The 26,268-nt window shown below is 41.3% G+C and overlaps 1 protein-coding gene and 1 long non-coding RNA gene across 4 annotated transcripts in view; one reads left to right on the top strand and one right to left on the bottom strand.

Annotated features, from left to right (window-relative positions):
• Positions 1 to 2,000: 2,000 nt before the first annotated feature.
• The window catches only part of FGF9 (fibroblast growth factor 9), a 124,934-nt gene continuing 100,666 nt past the window's right edge, over positions 2,001 to 26,268 (bottom strand). For 2 of the 3 annotated variants that reach the window (XM_056561745.1, XM_056561747.1), the window contains exons 2-3: positions 17,450 to 17,553; positions 2,003 to 4,511 (exon numbers count right to left, since the gene is read on the bottom strand). In XM_056561745.1, coding sequence (XP_056417720.1) covers positions 4,266 to 4,511; positions 17,450 to 17,553 — 350 coding nt within the window. In that variant the 3' untranslated portion in view covers positions 2,003 to 4,265. Of the gene's footprint in view, positions 4,512 to 17,449; positions 17,554 to 26,268 lie in introns of all 3 variants that reach the window. The other variant, XM_056561746.1, reaches the window with a different exon arrangement.
• The window catches only part of LOC130358460 (uncharacterized), a 41,248-nt gene continuing 19,797 nt past the window's right edge, over positions 4,818 to 26,268 (top strand). Inside the window, exon 1 of the long non-coding RNA XR_008889530.1 lies at positions 4,818 to 5,006. This is a non-coding gene — a long non-coding RNA (uncharacterized LOC130358460). The remainder of the gene's footprint in view (positions 5,007 to 26,268) is intronic.

Below are 26,268 nucleotides of genomic sequence, written 5' to 3'. Positions count from 1 at the left end.
TATATATAATTGTTTACATGGAAGGACAAGAAAGAGTTAATTTCTGTGCTATATAAATGCCTACCTGCTTGTATCTTGTTATGCCTGAGGAAGCTGCGCAGCGAAAGGCATTGCATCTTGGTCAAATAAACCCTTTTTACCTATTCCTGCTGTGTCTAATCTGAGTCTGCCAGCGCCATTCGAATCTTGCTGCTAACTACATAGAAGCCTCCACCAATCTACTGCCAAGCACTACTACTTAGCCTAGAATGAGAAGAGATTTACATGAATAAATGACAAGTTATCCTGGAACTTTTCCCACACAACTATATGATTAATCCGAGGGGCAGAGCGCAACTAACACCGTCGGGCAGAGCCCCTTGAATTGAATGGGGTCTGTTGAGGGTCTGGTAGTTTACAGAAGCTTAGTGGAGAAGAAGAAAACATTTTTTTAAAGGACAGGCCAACACAGCTCCATTTACCATAGCACAACAGCAGTGTGAACGAGCCCTTAGACTGCATTTCCAATGTGACAGGTTTCCTTTAAATTAAGACAATTTCGTGTTTTTTCAGCTTGACCAGATACTGCATTTCTCATTAGGAGAATGACAGAACTTTGGATGATCTCATTTGGTCACATAAGATGCAGGGACCAATTTTTTACCAAACAGTCCAACAATTGCACCTGTACTGTACATGCTTTCGTTATGTTTTTTCCCCCACAGGTTGTTTTTTTTTTACCCTTTTTACATCACATTTGGGAGATCTGTTCTCCATTTAAAAGGGAACCAGTCATCACTTTAATGGTGGTTGAAACACGGGTCATAGGTCCCCGGCGGCTTCTCTCTGCCCTACAAGGCCTGATCGCTCCTTGTTTAGGTATATAAGAGATCTATTAATTAAGGCCAGCAAGGCCAGCTGAAGCCACCGGGTAAAAAAATAAAGACTAACATTTTAGGTAGCAATAAAGTTATTGAAGGTTTCCTTTTAACGTGTACCTGTCATTTGTGAATTTTTTTGGCTGTCCAGGCATGCTGGGAGTTGTAGTTTTGCAACATCTGGAGGTCCGCAGGTTGAAGACCACTGGTATAGGAGGTAGTACTCACGTGTCCCCGCCGCTCCGGACCCGTCACCGCTGCCCTGGATGTCGCTCCATCGCTGTCCCCGACGCTCCGGACGTCTTCTTCCCCGGGATCCACGCTCTCCGTCGCCATCATCACGTCGCTACGCACGCAGCTCCAACTGGATGATGGGACAGCGTGCGCGACGATGTGATGATGTCAAAGGAGAGCGCCGGCCATGAAGGGATCCCGGCACGGAGCAGACACCGAGGAGGCAGGTAAGGTCCCTCCCGGTGTCCTGTAAGCTGTTCGGGACGCCGCGATTTCTCCGCTGTGGTCCCGAACGGCCCAATTGAGCAGCCAGGTTAGTGTCACTTTCCCTTCAGACGCGGCAGTCAACTTTGATCGCCGCGTCTGAAGGGTTAATACAGGGCATCACCGCGATCGGTGATGTCCTGTATTAGCCGCGGGTCCCGGCTAAAACACCATTTTAGGGGTGTGTATTCGCTGTATAAGATGCACCAACTTTCCCCCCCCCCCCCAGTTTTGGGGAAGAAAAAGTGCGTCTTATACGGAGAAAAATACGGTAAGCTTCTGGCCTTTCAAATCAGCCTTCTGTGTGAGCCTGGGGCGTGTGACAGAGTCTTAGTGCACAGAGCCCTGCTTGTCCCGCCCACATTATATATAAGGTTTTGCAAATGGGAAATGGTAGGCAGTGCCCACCCCCAACATGAGATGTAACTTGTAGAAATTGTAGTCTGTTTATATTGGGAAGTGAAAACCTGTAAGAGTTTTTGCAATAGAAAACGTAGCTACTGACAAAGAATAAAAGCATATACCTGTGCGTCCAATGACACATTTCAGAACACTTTTAAATAAATATTTATTTCTATGCTTATTGTTTAAAAAATATTACATTTTTTTTTTTTTTAACGTACCACACATTTCAAACTTGCCTATGAAAGGATCCAGAGTTTGGGATGTGCAGAAAATTTTTGAAGCACAAAACAAAAACAAAAATAAAATAAAAATAAGAAAATAAATAAAGTATAATACTTTTCCCCTTGTCGTTATTTGAAAAGATTTATTAGGTACATTTTGCAAGTTATTTGGAAAAAAAATAGGGTGCTAATGTTTTATGACAGTTCACGCTGAAAGCAAATTTCAATAGACAGATGTTACATCGACCCCTAGGAAGGCTGCGTTTTCATGGAGAAGATACTGTGTGCACATATAGACATGTTTACGTACAAGAGTTATCCTGTTAACCTGGGTCTTGCATTTTAATAACCACCACATGTTATTCAAGCTTTAGCGAACATATGGGACAATCGGCAGCTGCTGCATTACATCCATTAGTCCCAGTAGCCATTATTACACAGCTGTGTGAAAAAAAAAGGCACCTACATTTTATTGTACTGCACAGAGCCTTTAAATTATGGCAAAACATGAGATTATATCGTGTTCCTGGACATTAGGAAAAAATAAAAAGAAAAACCTTTAATTTATCGTCTGTTCCATAATATGTAATAAACAGGTAGATTATATATATATATCTCTATATATGCATATATAGTAAACCTTAGGTGCCTTTCAGCAGCAGAGAAGTTTAAAGATGGTGGAACAATCGGAAAGGACAAAATCCTTTAAGGTTACAGTTTAAAAATTGGAAGCCTGGTATGATTTTTGGATAGAAGATATGACAGTGGTAAAAGTGAACACGAAAGGGTTGACCGGTAAAGCTCTAGGCACAGGGTAAGCCTGCAATGCAAAAGCAAGCTATTCTATGCTGGAACCTTTATAATAAAAAAAAATAAAAAATTATAAAAATAAATAAATAAATTCCAGTCTTGAAAAATAAAGAAAAAAGTGCAGACTTGGATTTGCACAGTATTCGTACAACTCACAGCTGGTCTAGGATGTATACAAAAAAAGAAAGAAAGTCATACAGAATTATTTTGGGACTGTAAAGCAGAAGATCACTGGCCTCAAAACTGGATTTAGAGGGGTTGTCTTCATTCTACAACACCAGTCCATATGCCCTATTAGGACACTGTAGAGAGGAGAGAGTCTTTGTGCCAAAACCGCTCTAGCCTGGCATGTCCATGTAGGACACGGAAGACCATTAATTGGAGTGGCCAACATGTAATACCACATTTCCCCTTCAGTGGCCACTGCAAGAGAAATGCATGGCTGGCCATTACTTCTCCCCGATCATCGGGGGAGTAGAGAAGCAGGTTTCTTCAGAAGGATAAAGGATCAGCTGATTTACAGTCACTGAATAAGTCAGTATGATGCTGCATAAGGTGGTTGTACTGAAAAAAGTAATGGGCACAAAGTAGATTGTCACCTAGAGGGTCATTATCAGTTTTTCCAATTTTTATTTTTTTCCATTTCAATCCATGCACCTTAATAATAAACTTGCATGAATTTACCACAGGTTCATATTGGCCTTAAACAGATAATGCTTACAGAGCCTAAAGCTTCGAAAATGCCTATCTGGCCTGTACATATTTCATTAAAAATAAACTCTATATAATAAATAAATATATAAAATAAATATAATGTTGCCTTTGGAATTTCTATAAATAAATTTAAGTTTGTTTTTGTATAGTTTTTTTTTTATTATTTTTTTTTTCTTCCTTTTTTTTTTTTTTTTCTTTTCTAAAGAGGTCTTTGACTTACGCTCATTGAGGTGGCACCCCAAGGAGCAAAGAACTGAAAGGTCAATATTTATTTTTTGTTAACATAAGACTGCACCCATCCATGCCTTTGTAAAAGGAGCGTACAACTTGAGCGGGCCTTCAGCCAAAAACCTTGATGAACCGAAGTATGGCGGCTATGCTGATATAAGATGAATTAAAGGGGTGATCAAAAATTTTAAAAGCATGTCTATTTTCCCAGCATGCATCAGGCCTCATTCCATCTTGCTTTGCTTTTATAATATTTTTTAGCTCTTTGCCTTGTAATAGATCAAGCACTCGTGGGCTCAGCCTTTTCTCCAAGAGGACAATCCTTTAAGTGCAGAACAGAATTAGCATGTTCCATCCAAGCCTCCATCATATATTATGCATGCGACAAAGTTTGGCAACAGTGCAGCTGATGTGATGACCCAGCTAACCAATAAGAACCCATCGGTGAAACCTTTTTTTGATTTAATATAGTGGTTACTTTTTTTTTTTTCTTTTTCTTTTTTTAAGGGCTCGAGTGAGAGAAACGTCTTTGTCAACTTTGGCTTAGTATATCTTTATAAAGTTCAGGAACCTTTTCTGGGTCCACAGGTCTAGGTAAAAAATGCGTAAATTTCTGATGCCGTTTAGTCCTACTCCCTTCTCTAGGAGTCCCATCTTTATTCAATGCTACATAATATCGACGTCCAGTGTCCACGTGTTTATAGAGGTTAGATGAATACGTGTTGTACCAGTTCTCTTCAAATTGCTCTCGAAATACACACTCTTGGGTCAACTTCTCCTGTAAGAAAGAACAAAAGATCAGTATTAGTGTTCATAAAGATTTTGCTAAATATCCAAGATCATTGCATTGACTAGGATAAAATCCGGTCCTATAATCGCTTGACATGAGAATTAAGATGGAACTGTACAGCAAAGACAAAGGGGGAGATTGATCAAAACCTGTGCAGAGGAAAAGTTGTCCAGTTGCCCATAGCAACCAATCCGATCGCTTCTTTCATTTTTCACAAGGCCTCTGCAAAATGAAAGAAGCGATCTGATTGGTTGCTATGGGCAACTGGACAACTTTTCCTCTGCACAGGTTTTGATAAATCTCCCCCATAATTTTTAGATGACTGGAAAACCTCGAGATCTACCAACAATGCTCGTCTCTTCTTATAAGAATAAGGCTGGGTACACACTTTGTATTTTGGTTAGTATTGGAACCAACACAGGACTACAGCGGAAAGATTACTGTGTTTTGGACCCAATCCTGGTTTTGGCCAAACTGCTACAGGTAAACCCTGCCTTACAATTTGCTCTACAAATGTAACCATAATGCAACCATGTAGAATAACATTTAATACTTTGTTCTAGCCTTGGAAAGATTTTTACTTTAGTCTGAGTTTTAAATGGTGGTCAATGTACCCAGTATCGCATCCAAGGTTCTAGCATACAGCAAACCAGCTACAGAGGGGGTATACCTTAAAGCAGTGGTCCCAAACCCACTCCTCAAGGTTCACCAACATTCTGGGCTTTTGGTGGGCCTTGAGGACTGGGATCGGGAACCGCTGCTTTAAAGTAAAGCTTTACCATTGTAACTACTTCAACGTCTAATATGTTTAGTGATTACTCTCTTTAGCCCCTGGGATGTCCCGAAAATAACAATATTCCCTTTCAATATTTTAATAAGGCCTATAATCTGATGACTGGTCTGAAAGGCAATTTTTAGGAAGTTGGAATTCCCTTTTTAGATTTCATATGGAAGAATGAGAGTGTTGCATTAAATTTACTGGATTGACCATTTTTTCTCCAAAGTGAAACAGAACGTGACTGATGAAACCCTCTTAGAGTGCATTCACACCACGTTTTTGCAATACAGTTCCCGTATATATTTTCAATGTGAAAACCATAAGGAACTGTATTGAAAACCATATGCATTGACTCTCCATTGAAAACCGTATGCCAAACGATGCATCCATTTTGCGTCTTGTTTTTCCCGTACCCAAAACCGTAGCCTACCACTGTTTTTGGTCCGGGTGAAAAACCATATAAGTTTTTTTTTTTTTTAACATGTGAGTCAATGGGAACCATGCAGAATCGTATGTGCATACGGTTCCATCCGGTTTGCACCATACGGTTCCATCCGGTTTGCACCATACGGTTTTTTACTTTGCCCAGTTTTTTTCTTGGATTTTCAATCAAAACAAGTGAAACTTTATTTATAATGGAGTAAAAAGTTAAAAACGTATATCTTTTTTTCTTAAGAAACGGATGCAACCGGACATAATTTTTCAAACCGTGTACGGTGCCGGAGGCCTACAGCAGCGCGGACCCGACTCAGGTAATTATGCCACCGGGGATGGGGGGAGGCAACGGGGCAGCGGCGCCGGCAATGGGTGCCGCTGCCCCTTCTCTCCCCCTGGCTGTCGGCGCCGCTTCTCTCCCCCTGGCTATCGGCGCCGGTACCAATAGTCAGGGGGACAGAACGGGCAGCGGCGCCGATAGCCAGGGGGTGAGAAGGGCCGACAGCTGCGCTCTAGACCTCAGGAAAGGCAGGGGGAGAGAAGCGGGCAGCGACGGCCTCTCTCCCCCTGCCTTTCCTGGGGATATATCGGGGTATACACGCGCACACACGCACCCTCATTTTACCATGGATATTTGGTGAAAAAACGTTTTTTACCCAAATATCCTTGGTAAAATGAGGGTGCGTGTTATAGGCCGGTGCGTGGTATACCCCGATAAATACGGTAATCTATATACATATATATATATATATATATATATATATATATATATATATATATATATATATTTTGTCCATTACAACCCTATATTGTAAATAAAATTTAAAAAAAGGAAGATGCAGAGGAGGAAGAGGCAGGGGGACAGGACAGGCGGGAGAAGAGGCAGGGGACAGGACAGGCGGGAGAAGAGGCAGGGGACAGGACAGAAGGAAGAGGCAAGGGACCGAAGGAAGAGGCAGGGGAGGAGGAGGAGGAGGAGGAAGAGGCAGCGGAGGAGGAGGTGGTAGAGGCAGGGGAGGAGGAGGTGGTAGAGACAGGGGAGGAGGAGGTGGTAGAGACAGGGGAGGAGGAGGTGGTAGAGACAGGGGAGGAGGAGGTGGTAGAGACAGGGGAGGAGGAGGTGGTAGAGACAGGGGAGGAGGAGGTGGTAGAGACAGGGGAGGAGGAGGTGGTAGAGACAGGGGAGGAGGAGGTGGTAGAGACAGGGGAGGAGGAGGTGGTAGAGACAGGGGAGGAGGAGGTGGTAGAGACAGGGGAGGAGGAGGTGGTAGAGACAGGGGAGGAGGAGGTGGTAGAGACAGGGGAGGAGGAGGTGGTAGAGACAGGGGAGGAGGAGGTAGAGGCAGGGGTGGAAGAGGAAACAGGCCAAAAGTTTCATATGGATCCTTTTAAGGAAACACTGTAATTAATTTAGTCTATGAAATGGATGATAAAGGGAAGGAAAGGGTGCTCTGTGCCCACGTAATAAATTCCGGCATGAAGCGGATATGATCTCAATTTTGCTTAATGTCCCTAATCGTACACAGTGTAAACTGTTCTCCTAAAATAAAAAGATAAAGTCCTCACTTAGAAACCACCTGAACATAAAAATTAATTCATTCTGCAATTAATGCGGCTGTGTATTGAACAGGACTATGGCGGTTCATACACCAGTTCAGTAACCATTTCACAACTGGAAGCGCAGTAAGACTTGGTTCTGTTATGACTATGCAATTGAGATGGTAAGCTGGACCTCATGTTAACTCTTTACAGGTGTTTTTGAGACATCAAAGTTCTTAATACAAAAGTGAGGATCACACTTCGTATTTAGAGTGGAATTGACAGACAATCAATCAATACCGTAGAAATTCTGATAGTATACAAAAAAAAACATGCTTTCATATGTTAAAGGATCGCTGCTTTTATATACTTTTTATGACTGTCCACAAATACAGAATACTTATATCACTATTATGTCAGGTTGTTTAGTTATTATAATATATTATTATTCTGATAAATAACACCAGGCCTCAAATCTTATGACTGGATGACATTTAAAAAAAAATAATAATAAAAAAAATAAATAATAATAATTTATAATTATATATATATATATATATATATATATATATATATATATATATATATATATATATATATCTCAATGTGTGTGTGTTATCATATATGTATGTGTGTATGTTCCAGCATCACGTCCAAATGGCTAAAGATATTAACATGAAACTTGGCCACATGTTACTTATATATCAACAACAAACATAGGATATGTGATTTAACCCTTACTCATCCCCATTTGCCAGGGTCTGGGTTTTTGTTTAAAGTTCCATACAAGTCTATGGGAAATATATGTTACTGCATAACTTCCAAACAGCTGGAGATATTTCGATAATACTTGGTCACATGTTACTTATATGTCCACTTAAAATATAGGATAGTTAATTTAACCCTTAACTATCCCCATTTGTTAGGGTCTGGGTTTTGTTTAAAATCCCATGCAAATCGATGGGAAACTAATGTATGTTCCCACATAACTTCCGCACGGCTGGAGATATTTCAATAATACCTGGTACACATATTACGGGTCGGGATAGGAGGCTGAGATATGATGACTGGTTATGACAATATGAGGACAAGATATGAAGTCAAAAGCTTCCTCTTTTGTCGATTTTCCTCCCCAACAAGGATTAGGAAGGAAAAACTGGGCAATGCAGGGTACTCCGCTATAATTATATCTATATATATACACACACACACACACACATATACACACACATATATACATACATACATACATACATACACACACACACACAATAAGTAGAAAGGCAGTGGAAGTGGAAGGAATGAGTGGAAATTGCTGCCTGGGTGTGCTGCTGCCTTTATACTTATTGTATCTACGGACGTGGTCTGCGACTAGGACTACGCACCTTTTGCCTGCACCCAGATTCTTAAAGTGCTACTACTGAGGTTGTGCTGCCCACCTTGTGGTTATATTTGTTTAAATATATATCTCAATCACACCTTAAAAGGGGTTAACCGCTATGTTGTGAGATTACCATAACGCTGTGGCTATGTTTTTTTGTGAACTGGCTATTTCCTGTTGGAGATTGGTCTCTTAAACTACAAGTCCCATAATTCTTTGTAAGTGTGAGTTCACTTTTCTCTCTCCCACACGTTAGCCACTCCTCCCATTGAAACCCAAATATGCTCCCTTTAATGCAATACACCATTGTTTTCTTACCACGGTGCCTCCAGCTGCTGCAAATTCCTGCAGAATGATCTCCCACCCAGCGGTAGCTCCACCCATTGAAGCAAAAACAGGCTCCCTCTGAACATCTGACTAGTGATGTAATGTCTTGGGTCGCACTGCAACCTAGGAAAACCTGAGACTCTGGCCACACTGCAACCTGGGAAAACCTGAGACAACAGTCATTTTGTATGCGGTTAAAAATAAAAGTTGGGGCAAAGTTCACATAATTGTGAAACCACCATGAAACACAGGTACAGAGACTATATTATGAACTACACTAACTTTGCAGCCCCTGACGCACAGACAAATAAATAAAATAAAAAACACAGAATACCCCTTTAAGTGCTGTGTGCAGTATAAGGCCACAATGTCTCATAAAAAAGCACTGTCTATACTGTCCCCAATAAGGATCAGGAATGGATAAAATGATAGTACATACAGGGGGCCGTATGTACATTCCGAGGGGCAGTACATGCTGTATGGGATCTGTAGTGATTGCTGCTTTTATAATACGTACTGATCAGTAGGCTATTTAAGACTTTTAATTATTTATCTGCCTGGATAGTAAGATGCATTATTTAATATCACCAGAGGAATCTCTTAACCGGGAGCGACATGTACAGTCCTTGGAGGGCAAACAAAGAGCTCGCCCCCACCCCACTTTATAAACCACAAATCAAATATAAAAATGTTGTTATATAAACGGCAGAAGGTTTGATTTTACAAAACTGGTTAATAACCCGACCCCGAGAACAACTCGCAACAGCGTTCCTGCGCCAATTCCCAAGCAGACGCCATAACCTGTGTTCAGTATATTCGTTTTTAGGCCGTGGTTTTACCTGCCTTGGCCCCTGCATTTTTCCCTAGGAGTACATTGTAGTGTCTGTATTACTACATTTTTTTTATCCATGCTTTTATGTCATGCTGCATATTTGTAGCTACTTTGTGTTGGAGGTGCCCTCTATAAAACATTCTAACCCATCAACTAATTTGGTACTGGTTGCCTTTTTTTGTTTGGAGTTGAACAGCTCCAAGGCCGGATTCCCTCAAGCGCATATGGAATTATTTCTGCATCCATATTACGGCCACGAGTCCAGGCCTGACCGCTGTTCTGATGACCGCTGTCGGTTTGGGTCATCCCACCCATGGTCAGGCTGGGACTTGTGCCCATATTATGCTCATGTAAAATAACTGGCCTATAAGTTTATTAAGAGCAAACAAAAAAAATGGTAGTTTTTTTTTGACCCACAAACATTGGAACAAACTGGAATAGTGAATGGCTGAGCGGTGTAAAAGTCTACGGAGACCATCTAGTACAACTGGATGAAAATTAAAGGGAGCAAAGAGCATGACCGTGTGCTTCTCACTGCTTGTTCTACCAGCGTTTTTCTGAACACTCAGACCCCGACCAATCAAAATGTCACATTACCTATTCCCTTACCCTCTCACGTACTCTTAGTCCCCCCCCCCCCCCCCCCAATTTTCTTACATCCCCTTTTTGTGTGTTTATACTTGCCATTTATATTTATGCATTAAGTAGGTTGTGCCTTTTCTACTGTAATTCCTTTGTTATGAAAAATTCTTAAGAAAAAAAAAAAGAAAAAATACCGGTACCCCAAAAATGTTTTGCTTTTTGTGATCAAAATTTTAGATTAATTCAGTGTTTTCCCACACAGTGTGCCTACAGCTGTTGCAAAACAACTGGAGGCACACTGGTTTAAAAAAAAAAAAATGGGGTGACAAAGACAGAGGTATTTGCATTTTAAAATACCCTTAGTTCCTTTTATTATTATTATTAAAAATAAAAAATAAAAATTGCAAAAAGGAGCACATTCAGATAAGAAGATAAGGGAACAGCCATCTAGTATATATCCTGTATACTGTTACTAACATTAGCCTTTTCACCTTATACTAACGCTACTACACAGGTACTTGTCTTGACAGAGACATTAATACTAAACATCTAATAATGATAGTCAACCCCCGACACTGTAGTCTTCAATGTATTTTTTGCACCATACACTCCTCAAATCCCTCCACAAACCAGGATTAGGAGGCGTAGAACTCAGTTACATGCATTACCAAGTACATTTCATTTTTTCAATCCCCCTTATTTGAACAATGTGTTTTGTGGATTCTGTGGTTGTTGGCAGTGCCAAGTTATAAACACATGGGTGGGAAAAGAAAAAAAGAAAAAAAAAAAAAGATTTTGTGACTTGTAGAACTTTGTCGGCTAACACAATGGAACATTTAATTTTGCCTCCTGTGTCACAATATAATCATTGTTCAGAATTTGGAACATTGAGAAGATGCTTGAAATTACTAGGCCTCTTCCTAGACTAGAAATATTGACAGATCCCTAATGTCAACTGATTTACCAGCATAGCGCTCCCTTTCATACCCATTGTTGTCATAGCTGGATGTTTTCGCCAACTTAAAGGGGTACTCCGGTGAAAAACTTTTTTTTTTTTTTTTTTTTTTAAACCAACTGGTGCCAAAAAGTTAAACAGATTTGTAAATTACTTATATTAAAAAAAATCTTAATCCTTCCTGTACTTATTAGCTGCTGAATACTACAGAGGAAATTCTTTTCCGTTTGAAACACAGAGCTGTCTGCTGACATGAGCACAGTGCTCTCTGCTGACATCTCTGTCCATTTTAGGAACTGTCCAGAGTAAAAGGAAATCCCCATAGCAAACATATGCTGTTCTGGATAGTTCCTAAAATGGACAGAGATGTCAGCAGAGAGCACTGTGCTCATGATATCAGCAGACAGCTCTGTGTTTCAAACGGAAAAGAATTTCCTCTGTAGTATTCAGCAGCTAATAAGTACAGGATGGATTAAGATTTTTTTAATAGAAGTAATTTACAAATCTGTTTAACTTTCTGGCACCAGTTGGTTTAAAAAAAAAAAAAAAAAGTTTTTCACCGGAGTACCCCTTTAACGACGCAGGACGTATATTTACGTCCTGCGCCGTCTCCCGCGATATGAAGCGGGATCGCGCCGCGATCCTGCATCATATCGCGTCGGTCCCGGCGCTCATCAACGGCCGGGACACGCGGCTAATACCAAACATCACCGATGTAAAGTGAAACTGAAAGTGACCCGGCTGCTCAGTCGGGCTGTTCGGGACCGCCGCGGTGAAATCGCGGCGTCCCAAACAGCTGATCGGACACCGGGAGGGCCCTTACCTGCCTCCTCGGTGTCCGATCGACGAATGACTGCTCCGTGCCTGAGATCCAGGCAGGAGCAGTCAAGCGCCGATAATGCTGATCACAGGCGTGTTAATACACGCCAGTGATCAGCATAGGAAATCAGTGTGTGCAGTGTTATAGGTCCCTATGGGACCTATAACACTGAAAAAAAAAAAAAAAAAAGTAAAAAAAAAGTGTTAATAAAGGTCATTTAACCCCTTCCCTAATAAAAGTTTGAATCACCCCCCTTTTCCCATAAAAAAAATAAAACCGTGTAAAAAAAAAAAATAAACATATGTGGTATCGCCGCGTGCGTAAATGTCCGAACTATAAAAATATATCATTAATTAAACCGCACGGTCAATGGCGTACGCGCAAAAAAATTCCAAAGTCCAAAAAAGCGTATTTTGGTCACTTTTTATACCATTAAAAAAAATGAATAAAAAGTGATCAAAAAGTGCGATCAAAACAAAAATCATACCGATAAAAACTTCAGATCACCGCGCAAAAAATGAGTCCACATACCGCCCTGTACGTGGAAAAATAAAAAAGTTATAGGGGTCAGAAGATGACATTTTTAAACGTATAAATTTTCCTGCATGTAGTTATGATTTTTTCCAGAAGTGCGACAAAATCAAACCTATATAAGTAGGGGATCATTTTAATCGTATGGACCTACAGAATAATGATAAGGTGTAATTTTTACCGAAATATGCACTGCGTAGAAACGGAAGCCCCCAATAGTTACAAAATGGCGTTTTTTTTCCCGATTTTGTCGCACAATGATTTTTTTTCCCGTTTCGCCGTGCATTTTTGGGTAAAATGACTAATGTCACTGCAAAGTAGAATTGGCGACGCAAAAAATAAGCCATAATATGGATTTTTAGGTGGAAAATTGAAAGGGTTATGATTTTTTAAAGGTAAGGAGGAAAAAACGAAAGTGCAAAAACGGAAAAACCCTGAGTCCTTAAGGGGTTAAGGGTTCCAAAATTTTTTAGTTTTTGTTATATTTAAGAATATCTAGTAGATTGGTATATGGCGCAGACTCACTGTGAAATCACTTATTAGCCCGGGGTGCAGTTAGTCAAAGTTTTTGGAACAATGAGAAAATTTATCACCAGATAAGTAGCCCTGGGCAATAAAAGACTCCTACTGAACCACCAAAGCTGTCATACACTACTGTAAATGTTGTTATGTTATACAGGATAACAATAGGAGAAAATGTGCCATAAGAATAGGGTACTCCAGTAGTTAAAGGTGGAATTATGCATATATTTTGGGACTGCACTTTTATTCATGACTGAGATACTTTAAGACACCTGAGTTCATGGAGCCTATGTATGGGCACAAGTGGAGTAGCTAGTACTGGCTCACTTACATGGTGGAGCCCACTCACTGTGCGCAAGGGTTAGGGGCATACATGGAAAAAACTGCCTCCCAGCATTTCTTTTAACTACATCCAGTTGAATACTATACCATTAGCTCACTGCCTTCTCATACTCTTGTAGGCAAGACTGCACATTTGGGGGCACTATTACTGTAAAAGGCACTTAAAGGGGTACTCCGCCCCTAGACATCTTATCCCCTATCCAAGGATAGGGGATAAGATGTCTGATCTCTCCTGCAGCCCCCCGAGTCATCAGCAATCCAGAGCTACGTTTGCTACGTGGCTGATGACTCACGATACAGGGACCTGAGGTTAGTGATGTCATGGCCCCGCCCCCTCATGATGTCACACCTCGCCTCTTAATGCAAGTCTATGGGAGGTGGAGTGCAACAGTCACGCCCCCTCCCACAAACTTGCATTAAGGGGGCTGGGCGTGACATCACAAAGGGGCGGAGTCATGACATCACGAACCGCCGGCCCCGGTCATCAGCCACGGAGCAAACTGAGCTCTGGAGAGCTGATGACTCAGGGTGCTGCAGAAGATATTGTGGGGGTCCCCAGCAGCTGGACCCCTGCGATCAGACATCTTATCCCCTATCCTTTGATAGGAGATAAGATGTCCAGGCGCAGATTACCCCTTTAAAGGAATTATTAATGTGTACCATCTGTGGCATGGTTTGTCCATTTTGTATTGGAAGTTAAGGGGGGGGGGGCATGCAATGGAAGATTTGTCTAGAGGGTGGGGTATAGTTAGGGAGTGTGCTGGAAAACTGAGAAGCCAAAGATGTCTGAGCACCATTCTCTGTAGAGACAAGTAATAGCTGGAAGAAGTCTTCATGACTACTCCAATCAGAGAGGACACCACTTAATGCTACTGCACTGTAATCACTTATATGGTCAGAAGAGCCTATGTGGAATTTTTTAGAAGCACCCCTGCATACGTAAACACCCAGATTGGGTCCCTGTTTAGGCCTTAAAAGGTGTCTTGCCTTCCCTGTGCTGAACAGTTAGCTACACCTCTGCTTGGCACCTCGTGTATTACAACCCAAAATTGTACTTGTAATTGAAGGGTATGAACAATCTAAAATCTAAACATCACAAGGCCAAAGAGGATGTCTCATGAAGACCTTCAGGCCTTCACCCCGCATTATGAGCTCGAGACACTCACAAGGAGATTTCAATCTCATAGATACCGGTTGTCTGTACGATTAGTCACCCACATGACTAGCCATACACGACCAGGAGTCAAGGACTAAAGTTAGTCCTCTTCTAGTATATCATCACAAAGAGTTTGTGCTCTAGAGGACTATGTGTATTACATGGCTGCAGTAGTGTCAGTACCTGATGGCTTTGTGTGATTCAAACCAACAGGCCCAATACTGAAAAGCCTGAAGGTTAACAATGAGGAATGTAAAAACATTCTTTACAGCAAACAAACAATCAAAAACCTATATGTAACCAGTACACATGTAAAATAATGTGGCAGGAAATTGGTCTGTGCATTGCAATCATTTCCTCATCATTACATTTCACACAGTTGTGTTAGCAGTCCTTTCTAGTTGCTAACACCTACAGTATGCATTGTTCTTTTCTTGGCAATGCGGCATTCACACAATTTGCATGGTAGAAGGTCACATAGGTGTGTGAAAACTACTATTTTCCGGTACAAGTTCACACACACACCATTGACCTACAGCCCCATGGGCATGAAAACATGCTCGATTATCATATATATATATATATATATATATATATATATATATATATATATAAAAGATGGAAACCAATAAGCCAAGGTATATGTATACACTGTCTGCAAGAAGGAAGGAGTCTGCTTATTGTAAATACAGTCATGGCCGTAAATGTTGGCACCCCTGAAATTTTTCAAGAAAATGTATTTCTCACAGAAAAGGATTGCAGTAACACATGTTTTGCTATACACATGTTTATTCCCTTTGTGTGTATTGGAACTAAAACAAAAATGGGAGGAAAAAAAAGCAAATTGGACATAATGTCACACCAAACTCCAAAAATGGTTTGGACAAAATTATTGGCACCCTTAATATTTGGTTCCACACCCTTTGGATAAAATAACTGAAATCAGTGGCTTCCTATAACCATCAATAAGCTTCTTACACCTCTCAGTCGGAATGTTGGATGGCCATGACTATATGGTTTGGAATTAACATGATAAAAGTATTGGAAGTGACCCCAAGTGATCAACCATAATCTGCATGAGGAACCCACATCTATTCTCTTGCAGACCGCCACAGGGCAAATAAGGTATTACACACCGCCTACTAAAATCAATGGGCTCTTCGTGTAATGTATGCAAGAGCTGGGTCCTCCAGAGTACGCTGCCCTTTGTAGCTACTCTCTGCTCTGAGTAATGGATCCCCTAAATGGCAGACTATGCTCTTTTTGCCACATAGTTTTTATACCCATTGTTAGATTGTTCCCAAAAAACCAAAGTATATTTGTATCTGCATTGATGACTCTGATATACCCTTCTATAAAGCGTATGTTTATCTCCAGCCATTTGTTCAATCATGAAAAGACACCAGCTTTTCATAGGGCAGGTTTGTGGTATGTATATAGTCAAATAGTCAAATATAGTCAGAGTCCACTTAATATTGCAGTAGTCCCCAATACTAGCCAGAGCAACCCTGTAAACATCATCTCTAGCATTGATGCACACAAAAATATCAATATATCATTGGTAATCCATTTATACATCTTGTATTTTAATATTTCTCATCTATGGCTGTTGAATTTTCTCATGACAATTGCAGATAATATGGTTTTTAGAAGACTGGACCTGCAATGGTTAACTGATCGAAGTAAAAAAAAATTGTAAAACCATGAACGTCAGTAAATATTGAGAAATGTCCTTCTGTTCTAACACTAAAGCTCATCTTAAAAATATACGTCATCTATGTGCCCTTCAGGACACAGATGATAACATTGAATTATATTGTGGTTATATTCTTTTTTTTTTTTTTTGGTGATGAGTATTGCCTTGTTTTGCTATAAAATTGTGAAGTTGTGGCCTTTCAATAGCCGAATGGGTAGAGTGCTATGTTTGCAAATCCTTTTCTGCGGGCCTGTGTGATCTCTCTCTGTGTCCTCTGACAGAGGTTATGTCAGATGCGTATTGCTTAAATGCTCTGTGTTGTTCTGAGTAGAGCTGTCCTTACACACTTTGTTTTGAAAGCCCTCAGGTTACTTTATTATGCAAGTTCTGCTTCCCTTTCTGACCAGGCCTTAAGCTGTCTCACCCTTAGGACATTATCAGGCACATGAATGAAGATCTGTATGCAAGGGAATACCAGCGGGGGACTGACAGGTTTGATTTATGGTGGTCTCCTTACAATGCTGTGTATTCTTGTGCGTTTCAATTCGTTTTTGAGCACACATCTGACTTTTGTACATCTATCACACATTAACTCATCCAACAGCACAATCTGGTGACAAACCCCCCATCATTTTGCTTTCAATATGCCCAAAATTTTCACAGGTCAGCAGATTTTATTAAATATATTGCGAAGTCTATTTAAAAAAAAAATAAATAAATATATTATATATATATATATATATATATATATATATATATATATATATATATATATATATATATATATATTTTTTTTTTATCAAAACTGACTTTTTCCTTTTTAGAGTCACATTTAAAGCACATAAAATAATCTACTCTGTGTGGTCTATAATAATTAACATTTACCAGTTCTTAAAATATTTTATGGCTGAATAAAATTCTGACACATCCATAGTGATATGCATTTATTTATTTATTTATTTTTTTTAAGTTATCTCAACATTAGATAAGGGTTTGACAAATGTTCATGGAAGAAATGTGAAGAACTTACCGACCCATACAGTTCCCCTTTCTCGTTCATTCCTAGGTATAGTCCACTGTCGACACCTCGAATGCTGACTAGACCCACAGCTATACTAATAAATTCCAGGATTCCTATAAAACATTGCAAAAAAAATAAAAATAAAATAAAGTTATACAAAGTGATTGTTAAGTTCCACAATTCTAATGCAACTAGCCAAAATATATAAATAACTGCAGACTCTTGTCCAGGAACTGTGTGCGGCATTCCAGTAAAGTCCCATTCACTTTGACAAGAGAGAGTGTCACGGCATTTGAAAGAACATGGATATGTTTTCCTAATCTTGTAAAACCATTTCAAAATATTTATTATTATTATTATTAAATAATAATCTTCATTTATATAGTGACCACATATTCTGCAGCACTTTACATTTGATATTACATAGACTCAAACAGGCCCTACTTCCAATGTATAAAGAAATAGGGGGTGCACAAGAGGTAAAAGTGCTTCTTATTTACTCTGTGATGTGGCATTTCCAGCGCCTGAGCCAACCCAAAAAAATAATAAAAAAATAAGTAAAGTGAGCAGCAATACATACACTGTATGCATCACCACTCACTAATGCACACTGTATGCATCACCACTCACTAATGCACACTGTATGCATCACCACTCACTAATGTACACTGTATGCATCACCTCTCACTAATGTACACTGTATGCATCACCACTCACTAATGTACACTGTATGCATCACCTCTCACTAATGCACACTGTATGCATCACCGCTCACTAATGTACATTGTATGCATCACCTCTCACTAATGCACACTGTATGCATCACCGCTCACTAATGTACACTGTATGCATCACCGCTCACTAATGTACACTGTATGTACGTGGTGATGCTTTACCATTTCACTGGACCAGGTCCCCCTAGAACAGTACTTAAATTTTGGACACCCATAAATTTGTCACCCAGGGAAGCAGCCCCCCGTGGCACCCCCATGCTATGCCACTGTTCTTATCTAATTTTGGCGTTTGTAAGAGTTTCCTCTGTTTGTGACATCTCCATAGAGTTTAGAGACATCTCAAATCTATTTACATCATTACAATTTAGATAAACCTTGAATTTGAAGCTTTAGACAAATCTGGTGAAGAACTTCCTTAGGTTTAATCATACAGTTTGTTTCTACTCTTCCAATAGCCATTCGTCAAGCCCTGCCAGCTTATGCCCATCTCACTTGTCTATTGGCCTTTTCAGTCTTCATCATCGGAGCCATAAAACTGCTTCCTCTGTCAGCTAATGTCTACCAGGCGGCCTTTGTGGTGTAAAGCAGCCACTTCCCAGTCTCATCCATAGTATCTGCCGTTGATTTCCCACATGCAAATGTTTGTCCCAACCCTAAAACTTTAAGAGCTATTGTGGTCTGTGAGCTTTTGAACATTTTATACAAGTTAAGGAGGATTGAGTATTACGAAAAGTAAGAGGCCATGATCGATAGAGTATCCTGCTTCGGTATAAAGTTTACCATGTAATGTGAATTCTAGGCTTCATCTATATCTTATAATAAAAGGAGTTAATTTTTTTCTCTAGACATGATCAAAATGATGCATTGCAGATAGCAGGATAGTGTCACAGCAATAAAACCAGCGGCACACTGCACCCATCCCTGAAATCCCTCCTTACATCATGTTGTGACTGTGCAGTAAAATAACTTCTATTTTAATCCCAGTGAATTAGCACATAATACATTAATACAGTGGAATTCACTTTATGTCCTGGAAACACAATGAGTCTGAGATTCTAAAATCCAAGGAAAGCATCCTGACCCTCCCCATAGTGAACGGAACAACAAGTCCCACCATGCCCAGCTCCCCCAAAAACTATTTAAGCATCTCCCTTAACCTTATAAAGTTTACGATACAGTATTATTGGCTTTGTAGCAGAAAGAAACTAACAAGGAGGTGTGTAAAGATGTCACAGATCTGCGACAGGCTAAGGCTGCATTCACATCTCGTTTTTGCAATACGGGTCCCGTATCCAGTTTCTGTAAAAAAAAAAAACCAACGTATATGTCTCCAAACCGGACAGAAACGTATGCAACCGTATATGCCTCCTCAGTGTATACCTTTAAAAACTGATGCCAGTTTGCATACGTTCTAATAAGTTTTCCTTGAAAAAAAACGGATACAGTTTTATGTTTGTCAACATTTTAAATAAAAAAATTCTCTTTTTTATTGAATTCCACCCCCCCCCCCAAAAAAAAAAAAATTAAAAACCATATTGTGCAAACCGGATGTAAACGTATGCACATACGGTTCAATACGGTTACCATAGAACTCCATTTTAAAATAACCGTATACGGGTTGTATCCGGTTTTTCACCGGGACACAAAACCGTAGTAAACTACGGTTTTGTGTACGGGTAAAAAACGTATAAACCCGTAAATGATGCAAAATATACACAACCTGATGCTACGGTTGGCATACGGTTTACAATGAAATGTCTATATATACGATTTGCAATACAGTTTGATACGTTTTTTTCAATGAAACCGGATACAGGAACCGTATTGCAAAAATGAGATGTGAATGCAGCCCAACAGGCCATACAATTGTATTACAACAACCTCAAACTGGCCATCTGTTGGTCAACTGGTCCATAGTCTGGCAGTACTTTTGACTGATCGTAATACACACACACATGCAGTCAAACATCAAACATATGTAACATCCAAATAGTTTGGTCTTTTTGGGGTCTTTTACTAGGGTGCAATCGGCCATTTGTACTACAAAATTCCTATTACAACTAACAAAATTTGCCAAATCTGAGGAACCTTTATAAGATCCAATATGTAACAGAGACAGGCCGGCATTTATGGACACCCCAAAGCCTTACCGGAAGTAGTGGACTACCTAGTTATACAGGATTCCACCACCACCTTGGACAGACAGATTAATGTGACATAACATAAATACATATATGTAGTGAATAAAGCTGACTGCATTATATCCTACTACATGAACTATAATCCAGTTGTGACCCTGGAGGTGCAATCTTCCGGCAGAGACGACCCAGACTTTTTCTTACCTATTTGCTGCACAGGCTGGATCTCGGTCCGGAGGACTTGGCCCAATGAAGGTTTTCAATTGACAATGTAAAGGAAATGTGGCATTGCCTGCAGTTTATCCCAGTGCTAACAGCTGAACTACAAGCTTTAGCAACAATGGAAGAGCTATTGCAATTTAGGGGGTTTACCTTTGGTGAACATACCCGATAAGCTTGGAAATAGACCGAACATAGCCACTAGTAAACTGTGGAAAAAAAAAGTGAATTGAGATGGCACTCACCGATCAGCGACCTGACTGTTTTAATAAAGGACGTTACTGCTGACAAGTGAGTGCATCTCAATTCACTTTTTTTCATATTGGACATGTGGTTCATGGATTGAGCACCATGAATACGGCAGATTGGCTGTGTATATAAAATTGCAGCAAAAGGAATCATTTGATCCCTACGGGAGAGCGGGGCAGTGCCGACTTGCTTTGCTCTATATGGACTAGTAAACTATATTTGGTCCATTGAAATTAATGGACAAGGCACGGAAACGCAGTAGTATATCCCCAACATAGGATGTGAACATAGCCTTACAGTTAGTCAAACTGGTCATACATGATCAATGACACTGAGCGAAGGATGAACGATCTAGAAAGGTCTTTTAATGGACCAAGGGTACATTCACACGTGCATATTTTTGCTGCAGATTTTGCTGCCCATTCGCTTATTGTTGCGCAGAAAATATGCACGTGTGAGCGCACCCTAACAATACATTGCATCTCCGTAGGTAGAGGACATTTTCTCAAGGGACCAATGTCACTCAATATAAGGCAGCAGTTAAAGGGGTACTCCACTGGAATAATTTTTTTTTTTAAATCAACTGGTGTCAGAAAGTTAAACAGATTTGTAAAATTACTTCTAAAATTAAAAATCTTAATCCTTCCAGTACTTATCAGCTGCTGTATGCTCCAAAGGAAGCTATCTTCTTTTAGAATATCCTATCTTCCTGACCACATCGCTCTCTGCTGACACCTCTGTCCATTTAAGGAACTGTCCAGAGTAGGAGCAAATCCCCATAACAAACCTATCCTGCTCTGGACAGTTCCTGATATCAACAGAGGTGTCAGCAGAGAGCACTGTGGTCAGACAGGAAAAAAAAAAAAAAAAGACAATAACTTCCTGTGGAGCATACAGCGGCTGATAAGAACTGGAAGAGTTAATATTTTTTAACAGAAGTAATATACAAATCTGTTTAACTTTCTGGCACCAGTTGATTTAAAGGGTTACTCCACTCCCCAGCATCCGGAACATTGAGTTCCTCAACGCTGTAAGCGGGCTTCCGTGTTCATGCCCGCCCCCTTGTGACGTCACAGCCTGCCCCCTCAATAAAAGTCGACCGTCACGCCCCCTTCCATAGACTTGCATTGAGGGGGCGGGACGTGAAGTCACATGACGGGGTGTGATGTCACGAGGGGGCGGGCGTGAACACGGAAGCCCGCACACAGCGTTCAGGAATTCAATGTTCTGGACTCTAGGGAGCGGAGTAACCCTTTAAAAGTAATTGTTTTCCAGTGGAGTACCCCTTTAACACATCAGTAGGAGATGGAACACTCCTTTAAACCATCATTAGCTGGTGGTGCTCCTAAGTATTGCAATTTTACCCTAGAGCTGCCATCTACATATCTTGAAGGAAGAGGCAGACTGGAAGCGTGCGGAGGAGAAGGAAGAAATGAAGCGCTGTCCTGGAACAGGGATAGAGTAGGAGAGTTCGAGTTTATTTATTCTAATAAACTCGAACTCTTCTACCCTATCTCGGTTCCAGGCCAGCGCTTCATTTCTTCCTCATCCTCCAGACGCTTCCAGTCTGCCTCTTCCTTCATACTTGTGCTCACAAATGTGTGAGTAGAGGGAGCCAGCAGCAGTCCGTGATGGGACCACCAGCACCTACATGTCCAGCCAGGATCTGCATTTATCAAGCCTACTGAGCGTTGTGCCTCCTTGTTTGCACAACAATACCTTGTGAGTAAATTTCAATCAGTGCATTCTCACTAAGTACATATGTCACATTGGAGTTCTCGCATCTCTTTTTAGCTTTTATCTACATATCTTGGAATAAGAATGTTTCCCCCTATCTGCTTTATATGTGAAAACCTTACAAAACAAAAATTTAAATCTAATACACAAAACTCTACACATAAAGACTCCTATAAGCCTAATGACTTCTTGACATGAGAGACAAAGCTTCAATAAGTTTGCAATCAAATCCCAATTACAGTGGAGGCCACAAAGCCGAATCCCCCCATTGTACGGACACGGCCTACACAAACATCCCATTCTTCATTCAATACAGAGGGCTAGCCTGCAGCCAGGATCGCTGTACAATGATTGCTACATGTGCAAAGGAAATGCACAACTGGGGCATGTTAGGTGTGTGAAGTGTGGCAAACGTATTGACACAACTTGACCCTGTTTGCCAAAAGCAATTTTAAAAATCTGACTACGCAACACTTCAGAATCCTTTATTGTCAACACTTCACCTTTCATTCCTGTTGTCTCATAAATGATTCATGTGCTTTGCACATTTTATCTAAGAGTCTGAGATGCATCTGAGCGGCGTGCTCTGTGATTCCAGTTCCGTGCACACAGGCTTCAGATCTATCTGAGCAGCAGCGATTGGGTCAGGTGTCATGGCTTTCTGCACTTCAAGAGTCTGGCACCAACCCTATGTCAATGCACATAGCCATACCCTGAAATACATTTACTCCTAGCTGGTGACCAAATTAGAATATACAGAAGGCCGGCGAGAAGCTACGGAGACCTCAAATTCCCATGGCATTGTATGGCAGCATGATCTGCTGACAATTTATAGCAGCTTATTAATATTTCAGATGAGAGAAGGTTCACAATGCAGGAAGTAGAATATTCATGACTCCTATGACAGGGTTCACTACTAGAAAGTTAGAATTAAATTTACAAGATGACAAAATTATTCCTTGTCCTTTGGCAAAGACGTATTTTATTCTAGAGCGCCTCTTCTACCCTGAGTAGTCATGTGCAGCCGTGTATTCTTTCCCTAAATACACTGCTCAAAAAAGTAAAAGGGAACACTAAGATAACACATCCTATATCTAAATGAATGAACTAATCGTATGAAATACTTTCGTCTTTACATAGTTGAATGTGCTGACAACAAAATCACACACAAATTATCAATGGAAATCAAATTTATCAACCCATGGAGGTCTGGATATGGAGTCACACTCAAAATCAAAGTGTAAACCCCACTACAGGCTGATCCAACTTTGTTGTAATGTCCATAAAACAAGTCAAAATTAGGCTCGGTAGTGTGTGTGGCCTCCACGCGCCCGTGTGACCTCCCTACAATGACTGGGCATGCTCCTGATGAGGTGGAGGATGGTCTCCTGAGCGATGTCCTCCCAGACCGGGACTTAAGCATCAGCCAACTCCTGGATAGTCTGTGGTGCAACGTGGCATTGGTGGATGGAGCGAGACATGATGTCCCAGATGTGCTCAAATCGGATTCAGGTCTGGGGAACGGGCGGGCCAGTCCATAGCATCAATGCCTTCTTCTTGCAGGAACTGCTGACACACTCCAGCCACATGAGGTCTAGCATTGTCTTGCATTCGGAGGAACCCAGGGCCAACCGCACCAGCATATGGTCTCACAGGGGTCTGAGGATCTCCTCTCGGTACCTAATGGCAGTTAGGCTACCTCTGGCAAGCACATGGAGGGGTGTGTGGCTCCCCCCCCCCCCCCCAAAGAAATGGCACCCCACACCATTACTGACCCACCGCCAAGCCGGTTATGCTTTAGGATGTTGGAGGCAGCAGAACGTTCTTCGTAGCATCTCCAGACTGTCACATGTGCTCAGTGTGAACCTGCTTTCATCTGTGAAGAGCACAGGGCGCCAGTGGTGAATCTTTGTGTTCTCTGGAAAATGCCAAATGTCCTGCACAGTGTTGTGCTGTAAGCACAATCCCCACCTGTTGACGTCGGGCCCTCATAGTCTGTTTTTGACCCTTTAAAAGGGACACCTGCACATTTGTGGCCTGCTGGAGGTCATTTTACAGGACTCTGGCAGTGCTCCTCCTTGCACAAAGGCGGAGGTAGCGGTCCTGCTGCTAGGTTGTTGCCCTCCTACGGCCTCCTCCACGTCTCCTGATGTACTGGCCTGTCTCCTGGTTGCGCCTCCATGCTCTGGACTCTACGCTGACAGACACAGCACACTTTCTTGCCACAGCTCGCATTCATTAATGTGCCATCCTCGATGAGCTGCACTACCTGAGCCAATTTTGTGGGTTGTGGACTCCATCTCATGCTACCACTAGAGTGAAAGCACCACCAGCATTCAAAAGTGACCAAATCAGTCAGGGAGCATAGGAACTGAGAAGTGGTCTGTGGTCACCACCTGCAGAACCACTCCTTTATTGGGGGTGTCTTGCTAATTGCCTATAATTTCCACCTGTTGTCTGTTCCATTTGCACAACAGCATGTGAAATTGATTGTCAATCAGTGTTGCTTCCTGAGTGGACAGTGTGATTTCACAGAAGTGTGATTGACTTGCCGTTACATTGTGTTGTTTAAGCGCTTTTTTTTTTTTTGAGCAGTGTATATTTGCAATGTTAAGATTGCTTGTGGGTGTATGAACATAGATCTAAGTAACGTTACTACAGTGTTCTTGTTTAGAGTTGTATGGACACATTATATAGACATCATAGACTTACATGGAACTCGATAATACTTCAAATTCAATAAGAGGCATACAAAGATTTTTCTGTAACATTGCCTATAAAAACAAATACTGCTATGCTCCAACGGATGTTGTATCACAGAGCTTGTCTTCCGTAGAAATCCTGTGCATAGTGGAGGGAGACTCCCCTGTAATAGGGTTCTGTACAGCGGCATCAGGAGTTACTAATGGGCATAATAAATAAAGCCTAAAATCCACCAAAATTAAGAGGGTCAGTGCACATTTGACCGGCGGAAATATCATTGAGACATGTTAGAATATGGCATCAAAAGGCAACATGGAATGCGCAACAGCAAATCATGTCTACATCATGCAGCCAAAATATTTGTGCAACTTGTTTGTAATTTACAGTAATGACTTTGTTAGAGTTGCAATTTGGCAGTGATAAAAATGGCCAAATTGCAGAGAAGTCAAAACTATCTAATAGACTTCCTTAACCTGTTCAGGACACCGGGCGTATGCATACGCCCTGCATCCCGAGTCCTTAAGGACGTGGGGCGTATGCATACGCCCTTGGGAATTCCGGTCCCCGCAGCTAGCCGGTTGGGGACCGGACTGGAATGCCTGCTGAAATCATTCAGCAGGCATCCCGGCACATCGCCCAGAGGGGTCCTGAGACCCCCCCATGTCGTCGATTGCAGAAAATTGCATGTCAATTCAGACATGTGATTTTCTGCTATTCTGGGCTGATCTGGTCTCTGGTGACCCGATCACCTGGAAAATAGGGATGATCGGAGCTATCAGGGACAGCCCCGATCATCCTGAGTGCTAGGAGTGAGGTTGCAGTGCTGAGATCTCCTCCTATCCCATGCCATTGGTCAGAACTGATTCTGACCATATGGCAGAGCAGGACAGTGGGTTGCCATGGCAACCCCCCATTCTGCCCACCCCTGGATGTCGAGGGGAACATGGACAGAAGATGGAGGCCAGTACCTGGAGGAGAAGATGCCTGGGGACCCCCCGATCTTCACTGGAGACTGCTGGATCCTGGCTCAGGTAGGGAAACTACGGTG

Source organism: Hyla sarda, chromosome 2 (genome assembly GCF_029499605.1).
Source record: "Hyla sarda isolate aHylSar1 chromosome 2, aHylSar1.hap1, whole genome shotgun sequence".
Taxonomy (NCBI): domain Eukaryota; kingdom Metazoa; phylum Chordata; class Amphibia; order Anura; family Hylidae; genus Hyla; species Hyla sarda.
Note: the sequence above shows the minus strand (reverse complement) of the source record. Positions and strands in the feature narration are given on the sequence as shown.